Source organism: Plecotus auritus (genome assembly GCF_963455305.1).
Source record: "Plecotus auritus genome assembly, chromosome: 5".
Lineage (NCBI taxonomy): Eukaryota > Metazoa > Chordata > Mammalia > Chiroptera > Vespertilionidae > Plecotus > Plecotus auritus.
The window spans coordinates 179,834,908-179,857,990 of record NC_137776.1 but is presented as its reverse complement, the minus strand read 5'-3'; the positions used below and the strand labels follow the sequence as shown (position 1 = coordinate 179,857,990).

General features: G+C 57.9%; 1 protein-coding gene across 16 annotated transcripts in view; it reads right to left on the bottom strand.

Moving 5' to 3' along the window:
* Positions 1-1,882: 1,882 nt before the first annotated feature.
* RALGPS1 (Ral GEF with PH domain and SH3 binding motif 1) overlaps positions 1,883-23,083 on the bottom strand; it is a 263,998-nt gene continuing 242,797 nt past the window's right edge. For 9 of the 16 annotated variants that reach the window (XM_080668512.1, XM_080668513.1, XM_080668502.1 and 6 more), the window contains 8 exons: positions 22,779-22,936; positions 20,595-20,646; positions 14,640-14,723; positions 12,376-12,481; positions 10,879-10,971; positions 10,618-10,723; positions 10,103-10,194; positions 1,883-6,102 (listed from right to left, as the gene is read on the bottom strand). In XM_080668512.1, coding sequence (XP_080524638.1) covers positions 6,073-6,102; positions 10,103-10,194; positions 10,618-10,723; positions 10,879-10,971; positions 12,376-12,481; positions 14,640-14,723; positions 20,595-20,646; positions 22,779-22,936 — 721 coding nt within the window. In that variant the 3' untranslated portion in view covers positions 1,883-6,072. The remainder of the gene's footprint in view (positions 6,103-10,102; positions 10,195-10,617; positions 10,724-10,878; positions 10,972-12,375; positions 12,482-14,639; positions 14,724-20,594; positions 20,647-22,778; positions 22,937-23,083) is intronic. The other 7 variants (XM_080668509.1, XM_080668503.1, XM_080668516.1 and 4 more) reach the window with 4 other exon arrangements.

Below are 23,083 nucleotides of genomic sequence, written 5' to 3'. Positions count from 1 at the left end.
GCCCCGCGCGCCTCCGCCCGGTCCATGCCCCGCCCCTGCCCCGCCCCGAACTTCATCCCAGCCCACTCCTTGCCCCTCAGCCGGGTCCAGACCCCGCCCCTAACCTTGGCCCCTCCCACTCCATGCCCCTCAGAGAGAGGCCTAGGCCCCGCCCTTGCCCCCCCAAGTCCGAACTTCAGCCAGCTCCGCGCTCCTCCGCCGGGCAAAGGCCCCACCCCACCCCCAACCCGCACTCTAGCCACTCCCATCCCGCTCCGGTCCCGTTCGGTTTCGGGGCTGGCTCTCCGCACCTCTGCTTGGCCTGCACGCATTAAATGCCCATCGCGTCCTTGCATGTCCATAAGGTCCACGGCCCGCGCCCCTTCCGCCCCTTGCTCCTCAGCGCTGACCCAGGCCCCACCCACTTACCCCTGCACTTCTGAGCTCACGCGTAGGCCCCCACCCCCGCCCTCACCCCAGGGTCGGCTTTCTGCAGCATTGCTCCTCCACATCTCACGACCCCCGCCCTTTCTAATATAGCACCTTCTCCTCGGAGGCAGCCCCCGCCTTTTCTTCCCAGAGCCCCGAGATTGCGGGGCTCCCTCTTGCAGCCCTCCTGAACCCTGCGGGGTACAGAGCTCGACCCTCAGCCCCGCCCACACCCTGTCCCCGCCCATTAGTTTCATCTCCGCAGGCTCCCAGTCCCCGGCTCCCTGTGTGCAGGGGTACCAAGCCCCACTAGAATGCTAAACAGGCATTCTACCACACTGTCCGCGTTAGCTCGCGGATCTCTCCATCCACCAAAAGGAGGCGCTGCTGTCTCCTGGTGATCATCTGTGGCGCCTGTGAGTCCGCGGGGGCTGGAGCCTTGCAGGCTACCAATCGTGGATTCAAGTCTTGACTGCATCACTTTCTAGCTGTGTGACAACCACCACGCCCCACTGTCTTCACCTCCTCCCCAAGTCTGGTCTCAGAGCCCTTGGGCACTACACTGGGACCCCATCTGGATAAAGCTGTGGATGGCTGTGCCATCTAAATTGTGAAGAGGAGGTGAACTAGGGTACCTCAGTTAGAAGGGCCTGTCATGGCTAGGCAGGTGTGGCCAGCATGAAACTGGAGTAGAAACTGAGGAGAGTGTGTGGGCGGGGGTGTGGGTGGCGGGGGGGGGGGGGTGGGGGGGGGAGGGGAACTTGTGTTTGGAGAATCAGCTACTGCAGCTTTGGAAGGCACTAGCTGGGAAACTGAGGCAGGCAGGACCAGGGGCTCCCATGATCGACTTGGGTCACGCCCCTCCCTGGCGCACACTGCCTCCATAACTTGCATCCTGGGACTCCTTTGAGAAGCTCTGGAGAGAGAAAGATGTAGGGGCCTTCTGCTTCTCCTCCGCGCCCCTTGAGACTCCACTTTGGTCCTCCCCTCAGACTGCCACGAGACAACCCTTGTAAGATGGCCCCCCACCCCACCTTGTAGGAAAGCCCGTTTTCTCTTAAGCAAGCTAGAGTGTGTTTCTGGCTTTTGCTTAACATCATGAATTCACCCCAACATATCTTTTCAGAATTGGATCCCATTACTCCCCCAAATCCTTTACTCCGGGAGACCGAGTTGGCTGCGCCTGCTTCTCCTCCTTTCTGTCTCTCTGCCTTCCCTGCTCTCCACGTGTTCAGGGATTTCTGAGCTGAATCTCCTAGTGTCCACTGTCCTCTAAAGTCTCCCCGATGCACCTCCCTCCCTGAGTGTCCACAGCATTGGCTCTGTCCTTCCTGCGGCCACTGCTCCTGTATGTCCTTTATGTTCTAATAACTCCCAACTGGGCCCGGGGCGCCCACGCCTCCTTCGTGTCTGTATCTGGCACAGCAGCTGTTTACTAAGTGAAATGCACGTGACTTTAATACATTGAGCAATATTCATTGGAAAACACATTTAATTTCAAAGTAAACAAAGATGTTTGTACATTAAAGTATTTAGTGAAACAATTATCAGTGTAACAAGCTGAAAAATACAGCAACGTGATACAAGACTGAGGTAACAAAATACTTCACCAAAAATCTAAAGAATCCTGGAGGGCTGATGTGCAGTGTTATTGCGGGTGAGACACTTCACGGGAACCAGAGAAGGTCCTTACACAACGGCATGCAGGGGGTGCTGGGAAGAGACAGCCCGGAGAGGGCAACAGATTCAACAAGAAACGAATTAAAATGTAGAAACGGGTTTTCAACGTACTTGGAAGAATACATAAGAAATCGATACTTAAAATACTCTCTACGCAACATTTTGAATGCTAAGTGAAAAACCATGCATTTTGGCACGAAATTTACTTAAAGATTATACCCTACTAATAAATTAATGTCTATCGTCTCATTACCGAATGGCCACAGTCGTTCAGAAACGGGGAAAGGGATCAGTGGTTACAGAACAGACAGATGCTCCATGGCGTCACTGCTGCAAGGGGACTTCCGGCTGCCTCGTGCAAGTTCTCAACACTCAAGAGATGCAGCTCTCCCTCACGCTGTACTCGCATTTAACATGAAACAAAACCAAAAAGCCTCTGAAGGAAATACTGTGGACATGCTGGCCCTGCTCGTGCCACCTCGGGGTCCTCCACGTGCCCAAGCACAGCTCTGTGGGGCCTGCTGTGCACCGACCTGCCTCTGGGCCCGCGACTCCATCCGGTCCTCATCACAACTGAGCTCTCAGGCCACGGGCCCTGCAGCCTGTCGGCCTCCTGAAGCATCTCGGGAGGGATCTGCAGGGGCGTGAACTCAGTGCTGGGGGACAGGCAGGGTCTTGCCAGAGGAGATGCAGCGTGAGGATTATTTGTTCCTTGAATGATCAGCTCCTCGAGGGCAGGGATCCGTCTGTCCTGTTCTCAGCCATTTATATCCGGGAGGGCCCGACACGCGGGAAGCACTCACGGGAGATGCGAACGAATGAACGGGTGGTTCTGCGCAGAGAATCTGTTCTCTCAAACGGACTCCTGTTTTGCGCACGTGTGTGTTTTCTTTTTTAAACAGGAAATCACCCAACATGTCAGTATGGTGTGGGGCTGGGTACAGTCACTTAGGAAGTCACTACAAATGAGTTAGGTTGTGTTTTGGCAGCGTTCACCTGGTTATACGCCTGGGACCTGGAAGCAGCGCCTGCTCACAGATGGCCTTCCATTTTCCACCTGGACAACAGCATCCTAGAGATCCACGTCTCAGGCTTCGGAGGTGGGAGAAAGATGAGGAGAGAAATACTGGCCATCTTGGCAAGAAAAGAAACGTTTCATAAATTCCGTTGGCAGGGTGGTGAACGGGCTTCGTCAGGAAGGAGAGGCCACGCTCTCTCACTGGGCACGCTCAGAACAGTACTCCTACTGCTGTCCATCAAATCAGTCCTCCAGGAAGTATGTCAGACGTCAGCACGCACTCAGCTGACCTTGGGGGCAAACCGTGTTCAACTGAAAAGCACTTCCTGGACGAGGCGATGAGCTGCTGGGCACGGCGATGACACCAGCTTCCTACTCCAGTGTGCAGACGGCATTCTACACTTTCCCGTTCGGGGTGGTATGATCTGTTTGCTTAAAAAACAGATGCAGCGTCTGCATGCAAGACATACCAACTGCAATGGTTTCACAAACATTTGTGCATGTGGACAAAGAGCAAACACCAGGGTGAGGACCCACCATGAACTTCCCCTCCTTGGGGCTTTGTGGCTGGCCCCCTTGTCCCAGCCTCAGGGCCTCCTCACCTGCGGCGTGAGGGGCAAAGCTGGGAAGAATCTGCACTTCACTCCCACTGGGAGAGCCCAGTGCCTCTCAGCCTTTTTCCTCAACTCTCTGGTAGTTCAAGGTTAGTACCAGGTCTACTGGGACATTGCCAATGAGGTCTAAACAGCTTCTTCAAGTATCCAACCTAAGAATATTTCTAGGAGGGGATGTGGGATCAGTCTCACTTCGTGGAAAGACTCAACACTTTGGAAAGAACTGCAATTGTGCTATTTCAAAATAGGCTCGGACTAAAACACGTGTGAAAGAGAAGAAACGTGTAAAGGGTAGGAAATAATCTGATTTAGTGGAGCCTGAAATCCCGAGGGCTTTGGACTGACATGTGTAATATTTCACGTGAGAAAACCCAGGACAACAGGAGAATGGAGAAATACAAGGAAAATAAGAAGCTGAGGTTCCAGTCTTACACATTCACCCAAACTTAAGACTCTAACAGACAAAATCAGACTGAATGCAGGTGGGAGCTAACACTGAATGGTCCTGGGTGAGAGGTGTTTGGAGTGATTGGTGTCTTCCCGCAGTCTCTGGATACTGATGGGAAGAGTCGTTGCTACAAATCAGGTGCGTGCCTCGGACCCGAGCTGCAGGTGGGCGTGCAAAGTGCCGACGCCAGGGTGTGGCGGCATCGCCTGGAGGTTCTCTAGCCAGGAAGGTGCTCTAGACTTCGCTCCAAAGGAGGGTCAGTGACTGAGCACAGCGAGGCTGGACCCCAAAATAAGATCCTGATGACAACACCTTTCTTCACCAATTCATTCCAATTTTCAGAAAAGCTGTCACCATTTGATCACCATACAGGGGTGGGTCCTGCAGTTGTTTTGAAATTGACCCAGGACAGTTTACTGGTTAAGATGTTTTAGAAGCATCTTGCCCAGAAACTGTTAGGTGTGGTTTGATGTCTGACCGGTGTGAGCTATGAAACCACAACAGCAGCAAGGCCTCAGAAATTCAGTTTCTGTCAGAAGGTCATTCAAGGGTTTCCGTCTCAGAATTAGGACACCCAGGTGAGAGAGAGAGGGAGCTACGGTGATAAAGCTATCACAAATAGTTCATTTTTATTAATTATTTTGAATAAAAATGTATTTGTGCAAAATAAAAGTCACTTAAAACTATGAGAGTGACAGAGAGGGATGTCCTTCACGTGAAGAGCTCGTAACGGAATGCGGAGCGTGGGCCGCTCACTCTCGGGGCTTTGCTCTCTTGTCACCATGGCCATCAACAACGGTGCCCTTGGACTTGGTGATGGAAAACTTGCTGGTGACGGGGTTGGGCGGCAATATTGGGGGAGCTTAAGGCCTCAGTGTCACTCAGCTCCCGGGGTGATCAGGGATCCCGTGGCCCACCTGGCAGTGGAGGCAGAGGGTGCGGTGGTGGGAGCAGAGGCTCGGGGGGAGAGGTCGTGCAGCCATTCGATGTGAGCGTGGTGCCCGAGCTGCTTCTGAGAAGCTGGGAGAAGTGGCACAATTCCCATTCTGGCATGTGGGGGGGCGGAGGGAGGGGAGGAGAAAGGCCTTCAGACCCTGCTGGAGGGGTGGGAGGAAGCAAGCAGGCCAGTCCACAGTCCGGCAGCCGGGGCCTGTCTCAGAAGAGCTGACACCACCGAGGCCTGGATGGGACCCGGGCCCAGGAAGCAGCTTCCAGATGAATAGCACCCATAGGAACAGAAAACAGGACACGGTTTAAGGCATTGTTTGTTTACAGTAAAAGAATGCAAGGGGCCCTTAACACAGGAGGGATCTGGGCTCCCACTCCGACCTTCCTTGGTGGACAAGGCTGTCACGTAAGGTTAAAGCAGGGCCTCGAAGCCAATGAAGTGTGTGATGTCACGCACCTTGTGCCAAAATGCATGTTTCTCAGAGAGTTCACGCTCGCTCGTGTGCACATGTACACGGCACGCACGCGCAGAGGACGCTTCGGGTTGTACAAAATCTGAGGGGACCCTGTGGGCGAGCAACCCCGTGCACTTGGGGTGTAAAAGCCAGTTCCACAGCCTGTGCCTGCTCTCTGGCCCCTCACGCAGTTAACACTGTCCACTCCTTTGTGCAGGAGAAAGCACTGGGCCCACTCGGCTGAATGCTCTGGTCGCAGCAGCAGCTGAGGGATGTACGAGCCCAGAGAGGGAGGACGACGGAGCTGCTGAATGAGGGTCAGGAGAGTCGCTGGGGTTGGCGCTGGGGGCGCCTCTGGGCTGGGAGGCCACAGGCGGCATTGCCTGGAGTCCAGCTGTGAGTCTCCCAGCGCCGGGCCAGTGGCCTGTGCCCGGGACCTGCACTCACCACAGTCCCGTCGGGGCTCCCAGAAGCCTCTGAAGCCACGCCTTGTGCAGAGACTTACTCAAATGACATGAGGTTTGCAGGTACCTGGAAGAGAAAGCTCAGCCTTTGCCAAATTCCCACCTCTCAGATGGGGACAAGATGCTTCAAAACCTAAGATGGGACCAGGCCTTGCCCAGGGTGTCTGGGGAGGAGCAGGTCAGGTGGGGAGAGGGCACACCATAGTGACACTATGACCACTGCCACTCGTTAAGTGACTGCTGGGTGCCAGGCGCTGTTCATACGCATCGTGTCCTCGAGTCCTCACAACGACCCCATGAGGCAGGCACTGGAAGGATCCCCATTATAAAGATGAGGAAGCTGAGGCTCAGAGAGGGGAAGTACACAGCCATAAGTGGCAGAGCTAAGACACCGGAGCCATGCTCTCAATCACTCCCCCAGGTCCAAACAAAACCGAGAGGACACAGATCCCGCAGGAATGGGGGCAGGGGCAGCAAGATTAGCAGGTGGAAGCACAAGGAGTAAGTTTGGGGAGATCAGGAACCCCAAGACCTTCCAAAAGCTGTGTCTCCACGACATGGTCCCAGCTCCCTTTACTTGGGGACCACCGGCCCCGAGGTCAGGGTGTTGCCCCCCCGTCCCCGGAAGTTGCTCACATGCCCCCAGCTCCAGGCCTCCCCGGCCCACAGTGCTAGGGGCAGGGCGGGTTCCAGGAGATCTGATGAGAAGCAATTTCATCAAAGACAAATCCCTCTTGGTGTCAAGGTGTCAGAGTGATGCGCTGGAGAAAGGGCACCTCCTTGCACCAGGGGGCAGGTACAGGAGGGTGATGGCAGCACTGCCCAGAACAGCAAAGAGCAGGAAGTCATTTCTGGGCTCACCACCAGAACTGATTTAAACACAGTACGAGTGAATGAATGAAAGCTACACACATCGACACCGATGATGCTGAGGACCACGCTGCCAGAGAAAAGCAGGTCACAGAAGAGAATACAGTAGGTCCTCGGGTTACATCTGAGATCTGTTCCTACGGCGTGACATAACGCGATTTTCGCCGTCAGTCGGAACCCACCTCCATAAGCACCTACGTCACTCCCGTGGAGCACATACACAGCAGTAATGAAGCGAAACAGTAAAAAAAACTTAAAAGAAAGATAACAATTCCTGACCTTTACTTGTGGCAAATAAATAATAAAAAACATAAAGCACATATGTACATACGTCGAAATGACAAAACTTTTTTTAAAATATAAATAAATGGGAGATGGCGATTTAACCACGAAACGACGTACGTCGAGTCCAACATAACCCGAGGACTGCCTGTATACAGGTTATGGTTCTATTTATAAAAGAAGTTTTTTAAAAAATGTACCCCAGCCAATACATTAAGGAATCAATACATGTGATAACATTTTATGGGAATGGTAAACAAACAAATCGGGGTTACGGGGTTGTGGGTTTAAATGTTAGAACAAACGATTGTAAGAAATGCGATTCCCCCTAAAGAAGACTGATCTTGGCCACTGGGCCTCCCCCGGGAGCAGATGCATTCCTGCCCCCTCCTTGCGCCTCCTTGTTGCCCCACACGGAAGGACGTGGCTTGAAATGACCCTCCGCTGTGGAAGGCTCAGTGTTGCCACGTTTTATTACTGTATACAGCAGAGAGCGGGAATATTGGGTTGAAAGTAAATTAGAAAGAAAAAGGGAAAAGAGCAGAAAAATAAAAGGTCCCCCTCCCCTAGGTCTAAAAATTGGACACTAATATTGAAAAGTAGCAAAATCTTGCCATGCGCCCCACACTTGCCACGCATGGAATTCAACCCACTCATCCTTCTGACCAAACACCTGCTCTGCCACCGGGTTTGACCCAGTTCCCTGCTACCTGCTGTGGCCCTGCTGCCAGGCTCGGCTGCCCGCCCAGAGAGCGGCCATCGGTGCTCCTGGCCGGTGCCCCACGTGCCTCCACAGGCAGACAGCAAGGCCCTGTTCTCTCCGCTGCACCCTATCTGGGTGGCCCCCCTCTGGCAGCCAGTCCCTGTCAGGCCCGGCGCCACCCAGCCTCCTGCTCAAGATCACTCTGAGCTAATGAGGGGTCCCAGCCACGCAGGTGTGACCGGCACGGAGGGCAGGACGTTCTTCCTCTCTGAATGTGACCTGAGGTGGCATCAAACTTGTTCAAGCCCTGATGCCTTGATCACTTGGCATCATCTTGAGGTGACTGGCCACCAAAACCCCAACCCCCTGGTCTCTCCATCGTGCAGACAGGCAATCGCATTGGTGTAACGCAGCGATTTCCCATCTCGTGGCACACATGAACTAATCACTAAAACTCTGCAGCACACCAAAAATATATTCTGTTTTCTGCCGATCTGACAAAAAAATAGGCATCATTTTGATTCATTCACACTGGATGGCTATTGTTGGCTGTTGTCATTTCTTTTTTTTTTTTTTTTTTTTTTTTTAGCAATCTAAGGGAAAAGAGGTCAGTGCTCCTAACTAAATGGTCAGGCAGTACATACTTTAAAAATTCTGTGGCACTCCGGTTGGAAATTGCTGGTTTAATGTGAAAAAAGATATGTAAGCACTCTAGAAACCAGAGTTATAGTTTCCTGTGTATCATTTAAGTATTTTATACGTACAAACATACAGATAATAAATATGCATGTGTATCTTAATACAAGCGAGACAGCCCTCACTGGAATCCTGGAACTGTCAGCCGACCACACCCAGATCTGCCTCCGTCTTCCTAACTGCTGTCGGGTGTTGCTCAGGGGACTGACCGAGGCTGCCGAGGCGTCCGGGTTTCCTCTCCTATCCAGGACAGCGCCGCAGTGCGCGCTCTGAACTGCACACCCTGCGTGCCTGTGACACACCCCTCGGACAAGATCCTGACAGGCAGGCAGGTGAGTCGACAGACTCGAATGCAATTTATTTTGTGCTTCCCTGTGGCATCTCAAGTTGATCCGTGTACGGGCCTTATCACCTATGATGGATCAGAGTGTCATCTATGTCCTCCCTATGTTTCAGAGGAAGGTCCGGAATAGGACCAAACCGAGCACAGAGCGAGCGGCATGCCTTGGAGGCCGCCCCGCCCCTTAGGAGACCGGCTTTGAGGGACCTGGAAGTCTGTGGCTACTGTGACCACAGCTGAGTCCCTCCCCTCCCAGACACACAGGCCTGGTGGGGGGTGAACTCCCCTTTGCTGAGGTCCCCTCAGACCTGGGGCTGCTGCCTCTCAGCTGCTCCTACTGGTCCTCAAAGCTGCCAGCATCTCCCACAAGCCCTGGTGCTCTTCCCAAGACTGAGGGGAACCCAGATCCCCAGCCCGCCCCCCGCCGCCCCCCGCTCTGGCTGATCCCTGGGGAACTCAGGGGGCTACCAACCCTGGCACCAGCAGCCACACTGCCTGCCCACCGACTCCCAGGGTCGGGAAACTCCGCCTGCCCGTCTGGTGCTGAGGGCTGGGGCGGCCACTCCTCTCACAGGCCAGAGACCCCAGGAGGTGAGGCAGGAGAGCTCGGGGCGGCAATCACAGACCCCGTTAGGCCCCACGGTTAGTGTCTGCCACTTTCTGAGCCTCAGAGTCCTCTGTGTAATGGAGATGGTGAGAGGGCTGACCCCACAGGGGTGGTGAGGCCTGGGCCGATTCCTGCAGGTGAAGCATCTCGAGTAATGCCCGGTCCTGGGTGGGGTGGATGTGGGGGATGGAGCCCAGCCTTGAGCCAGGCCCAGCAGACCAGAGCCCCTTCAGCAGCAGCCACGGTTGGCTCTCAGTACATTAGCTGTTATTATCATTATTATTCCTCAGGATTGTGGTGGCCAGGAAGCCTGTTAGTCAGTTTGGAGTATTCCCATGAATCAACCTTTGGGGGATGATCTAAATAGATGCTTCAGCCTGAACTTGGGGAGACACAGCATCTGCCTCCTACCAAGCTGTCCCTGATGGAGATTTCTGTGTGTTTCCTTCAGTGGGCAAGACACAGGGACTAGACTCAAGGGGAAGGAAGGACCCTGTTTTCTATGGACCATGAGCCTAAAGGGTGGGAGAGGGTATTTCGGGTGACAGGCAGGGTTTTGGTGACTTTACCTGAGGCCTGTTGCTTTTACATGCATCGTCCAAATGCTTGTGCCACAGTATTGCATGAAACCGGGAGCCAGTCTGGAACTTGTAAACATTGCCTGGCGGGTAGAGAAACCACCGGTTAAGAAGAGGGTGGACGTGGGTACCTAAACTGAGGAGGGTCAGGAGCAGCCCAAGGCAAGCTGGGGGCCTTGGGTCAGGACACCGCCCTTCTCATGGCACAGGGGTGTCCCTGAAATCTCCAAAGACCCGGCCTGCCCTCACCAGCATCATATTATTTATCCCAAGAGCCTGAGGCTGCAGCTCCAGGGGTGATGGGCCCAGTTGCCACAGATGAGGCCACAGGAAGGATTCCTGCAGCCACATGCCATGCGCACTGCTCCATGGACACAGTGGACTAGTGAGGGGACCCTGCGAACATCAGCACCTAAAGCAAAGGGGAAGCTGCAGCCTCAGAAGTGCCTGCTTTTAGCAGAAGAGGCTGGGGCGGGAGGGGCTGCGGGCACCAGCTCGGCGCCTACCTTTGTCAGGGTTGTTCAGCTGGAAGATGTCCGGGTGCTCGGGGTCATCTGGCAGCTGCACCATCCAGCCCACGATGGAGACCTTTTTGCCAGGCGTGGATTTGTACTGGAGAACAACGCACAGCCAGGAGCTCACACCCCCGCCTCCCCTCGGAGGGCTGAGCAGGCCACGCCAAGGTTCCTTCCCCCCGCCACCCACCCGCTCCCTGCAGTTCACACGGGATAAAGGCCCAGCCCGGGGAGGCCTTTCCTGGGACTTACGTGTTTTCTGTCTGTGCCCCGCAAGGACTTGGCTCCATAGTACAGGAGGGTGGATCCTGAGAGGATGACCCAGTACCTGGTCCAGGAGGACAGCTGCACAGGAAGGAGGCCGTGTGACAACCCGCGAGTGGTGGGGCGGAACCCGGGGCCTGATTACACACCCAGCCCAGGGTGGAAGGGGGCCCCCTCCTAACCAATCACTGGCCCCGACCCCTAATGCCTCCTCCCCCAGGACCTGGAGGAGCAGCCTGTCCTCCTGTCCTCCTCCTGCCTCTATGCTCCTCAGCCCTGCGCCCACCTCCCTCTCCTGCTACCCTCGGCGCCTCCTTTCCGCCTTGTCTAGGGCAGTGCCAGGCACAAGTCCTATGTGTGCAGATGACTGGGCCCACGAATGTCCTGGGAAAAACGTTTTAAAACCACAGACATGGTAAACCACAGGCTAGAAAGACCGTAATGTCTGCGATGGGGTGGGGGCGGGGGGGGGGGGGCTCGGCGGTGACCGGATGGAAGTGCTTTTGAAGAATTTGAGGCGGGAAGTGGGAAACCCACAGGCGGCTCTGCAGGCATGGCCCTGCTTCTCCAGGGAAGGCCGGCACTGGCGCTCAGGGCCCGCCCGTAGGTTGGGGGGAAATCAGTGTGATGGGCCTCTGGTTCTGCCAAGGCGAAGCGAATGCCCCATCTGGGGAGCGATGGCTCTGCATCTCAGCCTGCCAGACCTCTCTGAGGACGCCCACAGGTGTAAGTACCACACGTGCGTGTGTATGTCGAACACTTACCTTTACTCGGTGTAGGAAACTCCATTGTTTTCCATTCTATGCCACTAAAAATAATGGGTCACGACCTCCTGAATTGATTTCATCACTCCCTGTCACCACCCCACCCCACCCCATCACAGACATTATGGTCCCTCTAGGCTGTGGTTTACCATGTTTGTGGTTTTAACACTGCTTTTAAGATGCTGCCTTGCAAGCCTCAGAGTGACTGGGGCCAGCACTCCGTGTGAGAGGCAGGCAGGTCAGTGCAACAGGCCGATGGAGGACCCCATGTCACGGGATGCTTTGTGACACTTGGGTCCAAGGACAGTGTGGGGCCCGGCTGGGGTAAAGACTCCATCTCACTCAAGAATGCATGTGGCATTCTTGCCAAGTCCTTTAGGGCGCAGGCACTGTTTCATCGCAATTCGCAGATGTAGAAACAGCTCCCCCCCTCAGCGGCACACCCAGGGCTAGACTGGTTGCAGGGGTGGGCAAACTTTTTGACTCAAGGGTCACAATGGGTTCTTTAACTGGACCGGAGGGCCGGAACAAAAGCATGGATGGAGTGTTTGTGTGAACTAATATAAATTCAAAGTAAAGGAGCAGAGGGGAGAGCAAGAGAACCGGATAGAACAGCCGGATCCGGCCCGCGGGCCGTAGTTTGCCCAACGCTGGAGTGGGTCTCTGGAGCCCGGCCCTCACTGAGCCACACGCCGCCTCCGGACCAAGGTGTCTGACTTACTGTGGGCTTCCGTCCTTCCTTGAGCAGAGTCTTCCTTCTCAAAGGCCCCTCCATGGTGGGCACGGCCGCCGAGCTCCCCAGCGCACAGATGCAGGGGCCGGTGGGGCTGTGGGAGGCCATGGGTCAGACAGGTCTGAAGGAGCTGAGGTCAGACACCCTCTCACCGCCGGGGCCCCGATGCTGCCCAGGCAGAGGACTTACAGTGCTGGGCAAGGCCACAGGGAGCAGGAGGAAAGGCAGCTCTGGGCTCCCCACATCCGGAAACTCACCTCCCTCATCTACCTGAGTGCTGCAGAGCTCCACGTGTGGTGACTAAGCTCCTGGTAACCTGGGCACCTCACAGCCCCTGCACCCCATCCTGACCCGGGCCCCTCACAGGCCCTGCACCCCATCCTGACCCGGGCCCCTCACAGGCCCTGCACCCCATCCTGACCCGGGCCCCTCACAGGCCCTGCACCCCATCCTGACCCGGGCCCCTCACAGCCCCTACACCCCATCCTGACCCGGGCCCCTCACAGCCCCTACACCCCATCCTGACCCAGACCCCTCACAGCCCCTGTACCCCATGCTGACCCGGGCCCCTCATAGCCCCTGTACCCCATGCTGACCCGGGCCCCTCATAGCCCCTGTACCCCATGCTGACCTGGGCCTCTCACAGCCCCTGTACCCCATCCTGACCCGGGCCCCTCATAGCCCCTGTACCCCATGCTGACCCGGGCCCCTCATAGCCCCTGTACCCCATGCTGACCCGGGCCTCTCACAGCCCCTGTACCCCATGCTGACCTGGGCCTCTCACAGCCCCTACACCCCATCCTGACCCGGGCCTCTCACAGCCCCTGTACCCCATCCTGACCCACGCCCCTCACAGCCCCTGCACCCCATCCTGACCCAGACCCCTCACAGCCCCTGCACCCCATCCTGACCCGGGCCCCTCACAGCCCCTGCACCCCATCCTGACCCAGACCCCTCACAGCCCCTGCACCCCATCCTGACCCGGGCCCCTCACAGCCCCTGCACCCCATCCTGACCCAGACCCCTCACAGCCCCTGCACCCCATCCTGACCCAGACCCCTCACAGCACCTGTACCCCATCCTGACCCGGGCCCCTCACAGCCCCTGCACCCCATCCTGACCCGGGCCCCTCACAGCCCCTGCACCCCATCCTGACCACCGCTTCCTCTCCACTTGGGGATCACATAGCCCCTCCTTTTTGTGTTGGCAGAAGCCTGGAGGAGCATGGAGGAAGTACGAGAGGTGGGGTGAAGTGTGAAGGGGCACAGGGGACCCCCACATGGCCAAGCCCTGCATCTTTCTCAGGGTTCCTCTCTCACCCTTTCCATGGGGATTCAGGCGCCACCTATGGGTGAAGGCATCCAAGTGCAGCACCAGCCCAAACCTCCACCCAGCCCAATCTCAGACACACAGCTTCTGCTCACTGTCCCCCGCCCCGCCTCCTCCAGCCCCCCCAGGCCCCTCCGCAGCCCGCACCTTCCCGCAGGCAACACCACGCACCCAGCTGAGCCCGAACCTAGGGGTTTTCTTCTCTCACCCTCCACCCCTGCAACGCCTGCCTGTCCACCTCAGCCGTGCCACTCCCCGCAGCTTGGCAGAACTTGACCTGCCTGTGACCGATCGCCCACGCTCAACCCTGGCCTCACAGCATCGACTCCTGCCTTCCTTCCGCGTACTCCACGCACGGCCAGGATGGCCTGGTCACGCCACCTCCCCGCCCTTTCCCGCCCCCACACACTGTCTCCATTGCCTTTGGACCATCCTTCCCCTCCTACCCTCCACCCCCCCCCCCATTGGTTGTGGCTCCTCCCACCTTTCCAGCCTCATCTTCCACGCTCTCCCCTCCCATTTCCTTGGACCCTGACTTTCCCTTGCGTGGAATCTCCCGCTCTTCCTGCCTCAGGCCCCGGACTGTCCCTTTGCCGGGGGCACCCTTATAACCGCCCTGCCTCCCTCCCTTATTGCATCAGGTTAATTCCTACCTCTCTTCCTGTCTTTTCTCCAGGGAGCCCCTCCCTGCTCTCCCCTCCCAGAACATCCCACCCGCTTCTCTGGGACCCGGGCGCCTGGGATTTTCTGTTCGTTTTGGTCTCTTCTGTAGCAACCTCGTGGGCTGAGGCAGCGGCCGTGTCCATCCCGTCCACAGCCTCTAGCACAGAGCGTGGCACTCCGCACACGCACCCCGCACACGCCATCCAGCACGCACCCTATTGCTCTCTGTCGCATGGACAGACACACGAATAAATGGATACCTGTAGACGCAGCTCCGGGTCCTGGGAGAATTCCGAATTGGAACCCTCCAGTTGGGCCCCAGTGTGGCGTAGAGACGTCCCCTGCTTCGGAGGAAAAGGCTGAGCGTTAGGCACATGCTGGGGAGACAGGTACTCTGACAGGGCGGGAGCCTCTCAGACGGCGGGCGTCAGCTCAGGAAGCCCCGACCCCCACTCTCCCCCTCGGTCACGCTTCAAGCACATCTGGGGCCTCTGAGCTGCCAGTCAGTGAACAGACGCCCCGGGTCTCCAATGATTTTCTTGGGAGGGAGCAGGGCATGAGCGGCCGGGACGCAATACAGAACACAATGGATCTGCTGTAATTTCTGAAAAGCTGGGGCACTTCCTGACTGGCAACACTGCTGGGCACCTGGAAACGGGGTGTCACCCCCCATGTCACCCTGTGCGTGAGCTGCTCCGGGTTGCTCCCCCACAGCCACACCGGGGCTTCGTGAACGGGCAGGTCTGAGAGGGAACTTCGTGGTGCCGCCCCTGTGCGCAGGGGAGTCTGTCTCCTCGTTTGGTCCGAGTTCCCGCTGAGGCTGAGCCGAGGCTGGGGTGTGGAGCTGGAGCTGGGCCCTCCCTTCTCTGAGCTGGAAACTGGCCCCTTCTCTCACCCTTTCTTCTCAGGGGTCTCCTTTCCCCAGCGCCCCAGCAAAATGTGCAACCACAGTGGACTGTCCGCTGACACTAGGAGTTCCTCAGCCCGGCGATGTGGTGGGCGCTGCCACCTCGCCACCATTCCGTCCCGTTCTGAGACAGTCCATGGCTGCACGCTTAGCACACGCGTGGCAGGACTGACGTGCTGATGGAGAGCTTTAAGTCAGCACCTTCCAAGCAGTCCAGCCTTTGGAGCAGGCTTCCTGGGTGCTTCATACGGGAGCGGGTGCTCCCAAATGCCCAGGGCTGGTGGGGGGGTTGGGGGGGAGGAACACGGGGACGCCAGACCATGCACTCATTCTCTCCGGAGCTTTGTGAGAGCACCATGAGCCTCCCCAGAATGGGGAAACTGAGGCTTGGTGATGTGAGGACACTTGACAGGGCCGTGAGCTTAGCTCACCAGGATCTGGCCCAGGTCTGTCTGACTCTGTAGTCTAAGCTCCTCCCACACCTTTCAGGCTGGGCAGAGGCCGGAGTGTCCCATGGGTGGAGTCTGCCATGGGACCGGGCCCAGGTCTGGAGGCAGCGCTGTGCCAGCGGGTGGCTCCCTGCACGCTTCTCTGGGAGGCCCCAGTTCTTGAGTTTCTGTGCAGCGCACGCTGAATGGGCTTTGTCGGAATGTCTCTGACGGACATGGGGGCCCCACTCCAGAACCACAGCTGCCTTTCCTGGCTGGGAACACGTGGCTGAACAGAATGCACCCCAGGAGGGCCACTTTCCTGTCCCCCCTCGCCCCAATGATGGATCTTGGGGGTGGCAGGGAGGAGGGCTGCAGGAGACAATCCTGCTCATGGGAAGTCTGGTCTGGGGAATTGTGGGCTGGCAACCCAGCAGAACATCTCAGTCCCAAAGGGTGTGCAAGCTGGGGATAAGGATGGCGATAGGACGATGAGACGGGGAGAGGGGGGGGTCAGGGGGGATGGTGGGCACCATGGCGGATGGTGGGGGTGATGAGCGATGGTGAGGAAGGGATGATGGTGCCAGGTAATGTGCTCAGCAGTATTCATTCACTATTTTGTTTAATCACACAACTCTGGGAGGCAGGCACTATCCTTATGCCCACCTTTTAGATAAGCAATCTGAGGCTTGGAGAGGTGCAACTTGCCCAAGGTCACGGCACTAGGAAGGAAGAGTGGGTGGTGCTGTTGAGGAGGACGCAGCCGGGTCCTGCTTGGGCCAACGGCACCACGAGAAGTCAGGCTGGCCGGACAGGTCTGCAGGACACTTCCCCTGGACAGTTTTCTAGGTGCCACAGTAGCTGGCAGGTACCTTGGGGCTGAATTTCATAATTTAACCCGAGTCCCTATTACTGGTCTAGGAGGTTGGGGGCAGGGAGAAATCTTGGATAATAATCACCTTGAGGTCTCAGTAATCTTGCCTTAGCGGGAATAGGCCCCCCATGCTTCTATCTCAAGTGCACGGAGCCCCTGGTGGGAGTGCACCTGTGGAGGGCCCACCTGCACCAGCAAACCCTGGATGGGCACTTGACCCTGGCCACTTGCTGATGATTCGCCCTCAGCTGCAGGCAGGAAGCCGCTGCCCGAGTTCTGTGGGCCCTGGACGTCTCCCCAGCAGCACGTGTTACAGCACTTTTACTGCCTGTGAGTCGCTCTCTCTCCTCCGGGCAATGTCCCTGATCCGCTGAATGGGTCCCTAGGAGCTTCATTTGCACTTTAGTTTAGCTGAGCGGATAGGACACCTGACCCCAGCAAGTCCATCCGATATTCTCTCCTGGCAATTAGGAACGGATGTGAGACTGAAAGTCGGGCTCTGTGGCAGGGTGAAGCTGTGACACGTACACCTTCCCCTCTGTGAGCTGACAGGTCTAGAAGTCCGGGCTGCAGCGGGAGAGAGGGGAGCAGAGCGGATATCCACAGAGAAGGGTCCACACGAGGCCCACGTCCTAGGACCTGACTCTGGGGGCGGTGGGCATTGGCCAGGCAGGTGGCAGGTTTCTCGGTCCTTATGACGCTGCAGCAGCTTATGGGCAGGGCCCAGCCCTTGTCAGCTGGGGCCCAAGGGCAGGGTCAAGAGAAAGGCCCAGGCACCACTGCCCACTGTTCCCTCTCTCAGGGGCCTAAGCTCCTGGGTGGAGCCTCAGTTGTCAGACTTCAGAGTCTGCTGCTGAGAACAAGGCAAGGGACGGCATCTCTGAGGGAAACCGAAGTCAGAAGCTCAGCTCATCATCCCACTGGGCAGCCACCCAAGGCAGAGAAGCCGAACGGAGGGCCAGGGCGGGAAGGGCCTGCGGAAACTGGACTGAAGGGGGACAGGTGAGGGACACAGCCTGGGATTCCGGGCCCGCAGCCTCTGAGAATCACCCTGAAAACAGCCGCTCTCGTGGTTGCACTTCAGTTGAAATGGACCCTCACCTCCAGGATGGCCTCCAGAGCTTCACCTCCCTCTCCTAATCACTGCAGAGTTTGGGGCTCGAGAGGCACCTTGCACCCTGGCACACCGGGGCATCTGCCAGAGTCCTCTGATCTTCTCAAGGAAGGAAAAGTGTGTCTTTAAAAACAGATTTGAGGGGATCGGGCTTGGGGATCTGCTACCACCACTCTGCTTTCCTGGGGTCTCCCTAAGGGGCTGGGAGATCGTTCCTGCTAAGAACAAGCAAACCTCACACAGCACAGAAATTGCAACACCAACCTCCTCAACACCCTAGAGCACCCATGCGTTCGACTGCCGGCAGCCCTCTCTTAAAGGGCTCTTCCCCCGGTCAGTGCCCCCTGGAGGCCAGCCAGGGTGAGGACACTTCCTTCCCCATAGTCCATCCACTCCGTGATGACTGAGCGGCCATCTGGGAATTTTCTCTTCACCCCACCCAGCTTTAGATTCCTGACCACTTGCTTGCTGGCAAGAGGTACCTACTGAGTGAAATTCATAAACATCCCAAAGTAAGTTTCCCCAGTGGAACACTTCCACTTACGTGCTAAGTACTCCTGTGGGCACCCTCCCTGCAGAGCTGAGGGACCTGAGGCTCAGAGGTTGAGGGACAGGCCCAAGGTCGCTGAGGCAGCAGGCAGGCCTGACCGCAGGCCCCTCTGAACTACAGGCAGCGTCCAGAGCCAGACTGCGAGGTCTCACTGAGGTACACTAGAACTTGGGAGGCCAGGTACCCCCTGGCACCTGCTCTCCAGCGATGACTCTTGGAGACACCACGCACTCCCGGACCACCTCTCCCATCCTGGCACACTGCTCAGGCCCGGCGGCCTCCTCAGGTCCACTGAGGTCCTCCACCAAACGTCCCTGGGCTGCTGCTTAACCCTCCCCTCTGCAGGGGCACAAAGAAGCACCTGCTGCCTCTACTGACGGCCTGACTGGAGTATTCCCTCCTCCTTTAATTTCTGAGGAGCCCGAGGTTTGCTGAGGTCAGCCTGGTGCAACGCCCGCAGCCCTACTTCCATGGAGTCCATGGGACGATGGAAAGGCAGCCTCCCTCCCCTCCCGAGAGCGTGACCCTCAGGGGGTGTCTGACAGGGAGCAGCTGCTTAATAAATGGGTATTAAATAAATGAATGAGTGAACGAATGAGGGAAGGAAGAAAAGAAGGAAGGAAGGAAGGAAGGAAGGAAGGAAGGAAGGAAGGAAGGGAGGGAGGAAGGAAGGAAGGAAGGGAGGGAGGGAGGAAGGGAGGAAGGAAGGAAGGAAGGAAGGAAGGAAGGAAGGGAGGAAGGAAGGAAGGGAGGAAGGGAGGAAGGAAGGAAGGAAGGGAGGGAGGAAGGAAGGAGCCAATGGTTAGGTCCAGGTCTGGATGATGTTCAGGATCTTGGCACCATGCCTGTTTCCCACTCGATGTCCCCTCGTTGCCTGTGGCCCGGGGAGATTCAGGTGTGCCCAGCAGACCTGCAGTCCGCCCTGGTGCCTGCCTGGTTCCCATCCCAGTGCTGGGGGCCCAGAGCCAGGGCAGTGGCCCGCCTGCCTGAGAGAATGAGAGCGGAGCAACCCCCTCCAGGAGCCCCAGAGCAGCGACAGAGGGAAGGGCCTTGCTGCCCCCACTTCCTGCCCTCCGTCAGGGGTTCACAAGGACAGACAGACAGACAGACTGACCAACATGGGGCCAGTGCCTGCAGCTGTCACATGGCCCTGGATGAGGCGTGAAAGGTGGTGGAGAGGTGGGCTCAGTGGTCAGGAAGACGTGGATTTGGGCAGCTCTGCCCCGGCAGAGTGTGAGCAAGCGGGGTCACTTCACCTCTCTGAGCCCCGCTGTCCACGTGCATAAATGGGGGCCCCTGGATAACCGCTGTGTAGCAGCGTGTGAAGACTCGGTGAGACCGGAACAGTGGCTGGCACACAGCGACTGCTCCACAAAGATCACTCATCACCTCACACCCTCTGTCTGCCCTGTGAGGACCTGCTGGGTGGGACCCACCTCCTCTCTGGCCATTTTCTGATTATGGGGACTGAGGAGCCAGGAGGCTCAGCACCAGAGGATGTGTGTGTGTGTGTGTGCATGTGTGAGGTGTGTATCTGTGTGAGGTATGCATGTGCATGCATGCGTGTGAATGTACGTGTGTGGGTATGTGCACCCACATGTATAAGAGGGTGTGAGTGTGTGTGAGAGTGTGCATAACTGTGAGTGTGTGCCTGTGTGTGCAGGCCACTGAAGGATGGTGGGAACCTGCTTCTCGTAACCTTCCTGTCACTGGGTTTCTCGCTGCCTACCTTACAGTCACTACGATGCCCTTCACTTTGTGGCCCCACGGCTGTGGGAGCCCCCCAGTCAGAGCCCTGTCTTCCCAGGGCCCATGTGTGCCGGGCACAGAGAAAGCACACCGTGTGGAGCAGGTGCCGAGGGCGAGTTCCTGAGCTGGAGCCGAACCCTGAGCTGAGGGATCCACTTTGCTGTCACCAGTGCCCAGCAGGTAGTTGTCAGCCTAGGGCCTGAGGTCATGTGTGTGCAACACTCTCAGACCCCACTAGGCGGAGCCACATGCCCGCCTGCAGGCTGGGCCCATTCTCAGACTTCTGGCTGCAAGAACCCACATTTCAGACCAGTCTCCCCAGCAGCTCGGCCTGAGGGAGAGGCACTGGCCTTGGCCCTGGGCTAGCTCGGGACCAGGTGATGAGGGGCTGCTCAGAACATGGGGCTGGTCCCCCACCTCTCCTCCCTCGGTGGGTCCTGCCCCTGGGCTGAGCTGTCCTGAGGAGCCACAGAGCAGCCTCCCCGGGTGGGCCCATGGGGTGAGGTTGGGGAGGGTCCCTGCCTGGAGCTGTCTCCAGCTCCCTGGGCCCTGGGCACCTCCTGGGAGGGAGGCCATGCTGAGGCCACACTCACCTTTCCAGCCCTGAAGACATTTCTTCACTAAACTCTGAGCTCTCACTACTGCCTGGAAAGGAACACAGATCAGTGAGCAAGGCGGCCTCACCCGAGAGGAGCCCATCTGGAGGTGCCTCTTCTGGCTCCCTGGGCCCAGCCCCCGAGCGCCAGAGAAGCGCCAGAGCGATGGCCTCCTGACCCTGGGTCATTGACAAGGCTCCTGCTGCTTCTATTTCTGCCTCTCCGCCCGGGGAGGGTGCAGAGCACCACCCGTCCTACTGTTCCCCGGTGGGGCTTCTGCTCCCTTCCCACGGCCCCGGAAGACTGCACTGCCTACCCCAGGACATGGGAGTCTGGGTCCTTGGGCCTCTGCTGGGCCTGGCCTGTTCCCACTGCCTCCCTCTGGCCTAAGGAAAACCGGGGCTAGAACGGGTCTCACCCGGTGAGGACAGAGGCCAAATAGCACTTCCTCTCTGAGGCTCAGGGCTTGCCTAGACACTGGTCAGAGCCGCTGCCCAGCACCGGAAGCCTCGAGGGGTCCCTTAGACCTCTGGCCAGCACACACAGACACACACCCACAGACACAGACACACACACACACACACACACACACACACACACACAGGGGTTAAGAGCCACCCCCCCTGCCCCCCGCCTGCTTCTCAGGGGCTCTCCAAGGCTACCTCCAGCACAAGGACACATTTTCTTCTGTCACTTCACTGATGCCACGCACCTTTGTACTGACCCTCAGACCTTGAGGTGCCCCGGGTCAGGGATCTTTGCCTGGGCTACCTGCTGGCACCGAGGCTGGGCAGTGGGAAAGGGGAAGAAGGGGGTCCCAGGCCCGCTGGGAGTTACAGGACAGAGAGGACCTGTCCAGCTCCAAATGGCACATGCATGCGGCCACCTGCTCCGGGCTTTCGACTCCAGGCAGAAAAAACCTCGAGTTTCCAAACACAGGAGCCGAGGGCCACAGCGCTGGTGAGGTGGCACTGTGTCTGACTCAGCTTTCTGTCCAGGAATAGCAGGGCCTGGGCCCAGGCACAGCTCATGCCACCCTCGGCTCCTGCCCTTGCCCCATCCTGGCCTCAGCAGCTCAGTGCCTTCCACTGACATGGCATTTCCCAGCTGGTTCAAAACCTATCCCAAGGACACGCCAAGAAAAGGGTCCCAGGGCCACATCCTGAGGGAACTGTGACTCTGTGCCCTGGCGACCACAATGCCCCAGCATTTCAGAGTCTGAGAGGAGACCTGCTCACCCCTCAGCCAGCCTTTCCCCACATGCTGCCCGGCTCCCCTCCCAGGTGCACCCTCTGAACACACCGTGCATACTCCTGACTAGGTCCCACCAGGAGGTAGACATGGACCTGGCCTAGCACAGGTTTTCTGTCCTGGGAGACGGCTGTCCCCCGGAGTGACACTGCCTCAGACAGGGGCCGCATTTCACAGGGGCGGGGGACATTTTTCCTGTCCACACACACCCTCCTCGCATGGGCCCTCCACTCTGCAGGCCTCACCAGATCAAACCCCTGCCTGGCAACTGCCTAAACCACCACCAGCACCAGGAGGGCTCCCTGTTAAGGAAAGCAGACGGACACACGGACACAGACCACGGAAGCACAAGTATGCTGAAAGGGCACGGCCAGCAGACAGGACACGTGTCTAATGGCAGTGGACGGGTGACCTGGGCACTGTGGGAGGACTCCGCCCGCGCCCATCCGGCCTCAGCAGCGCAGGCCTTCTGCTGACGTGAGCACGTGTCCGGCTGAGGCTCAGGCGTGCAATCGCACCCTTGAAGATCACCTTCTCAGCCTCCCTGACTAACTTTACGGAGTGAAGACAAGGCCGCGCGTGAGAACCCGGTGGCCCTCAGCGCTGTCCTGGGGCTGGGGCCTGTGGCTCTCCCGGGACAGAGCCCTGCAGGGCAGCGGCCAGGCTCTGCCAGCTGCCAGCCAGGGACGGCGGGTCTCGGGTGTGTGTCTGGCTGCTTCTTCCACCTGTTTGTGCTCAGGGCCACCGGCAGGACGAGGACAAACCCAGGCATTCTGTGACACCCAGAGGCCAGGAAGCAGAGCCCCTGGCAGGGTGACTCCTGAGGGAGCCCTCTCTGCGGGGTGGGGCCACCGGGCGCGGCACAGTGACAGACAGACACGAGCACACGCCGACTGTGCCATGCTGCCGTGCGCAGCCAGAGACGCTTACCTAGCGAGAGTCCATTGGTGACGGCGGAGGAGGAGGTGAGGGCGGGGCCCCTGCGAGGGCTGCGGGACTCTAGGACACTGTCGTCCAGCAGGTGCCTCGCTTTCTCCGATGGGAATGTCGCACTTTTACTCTCAACTACACTCAACTGACACATCATACTGGAAACGGAAAGGAAGAGAGAGGCAGAGCTCCTTACCTATAGTCACAGGGTTCCACCTGCCTGGGCTCCTGGGCAGAGGGCGCACCTGCAGGCAAAGACCTCCACCCAGAACCAGGGAGCACGTTCAGGCTCTGCCCTATCTCAC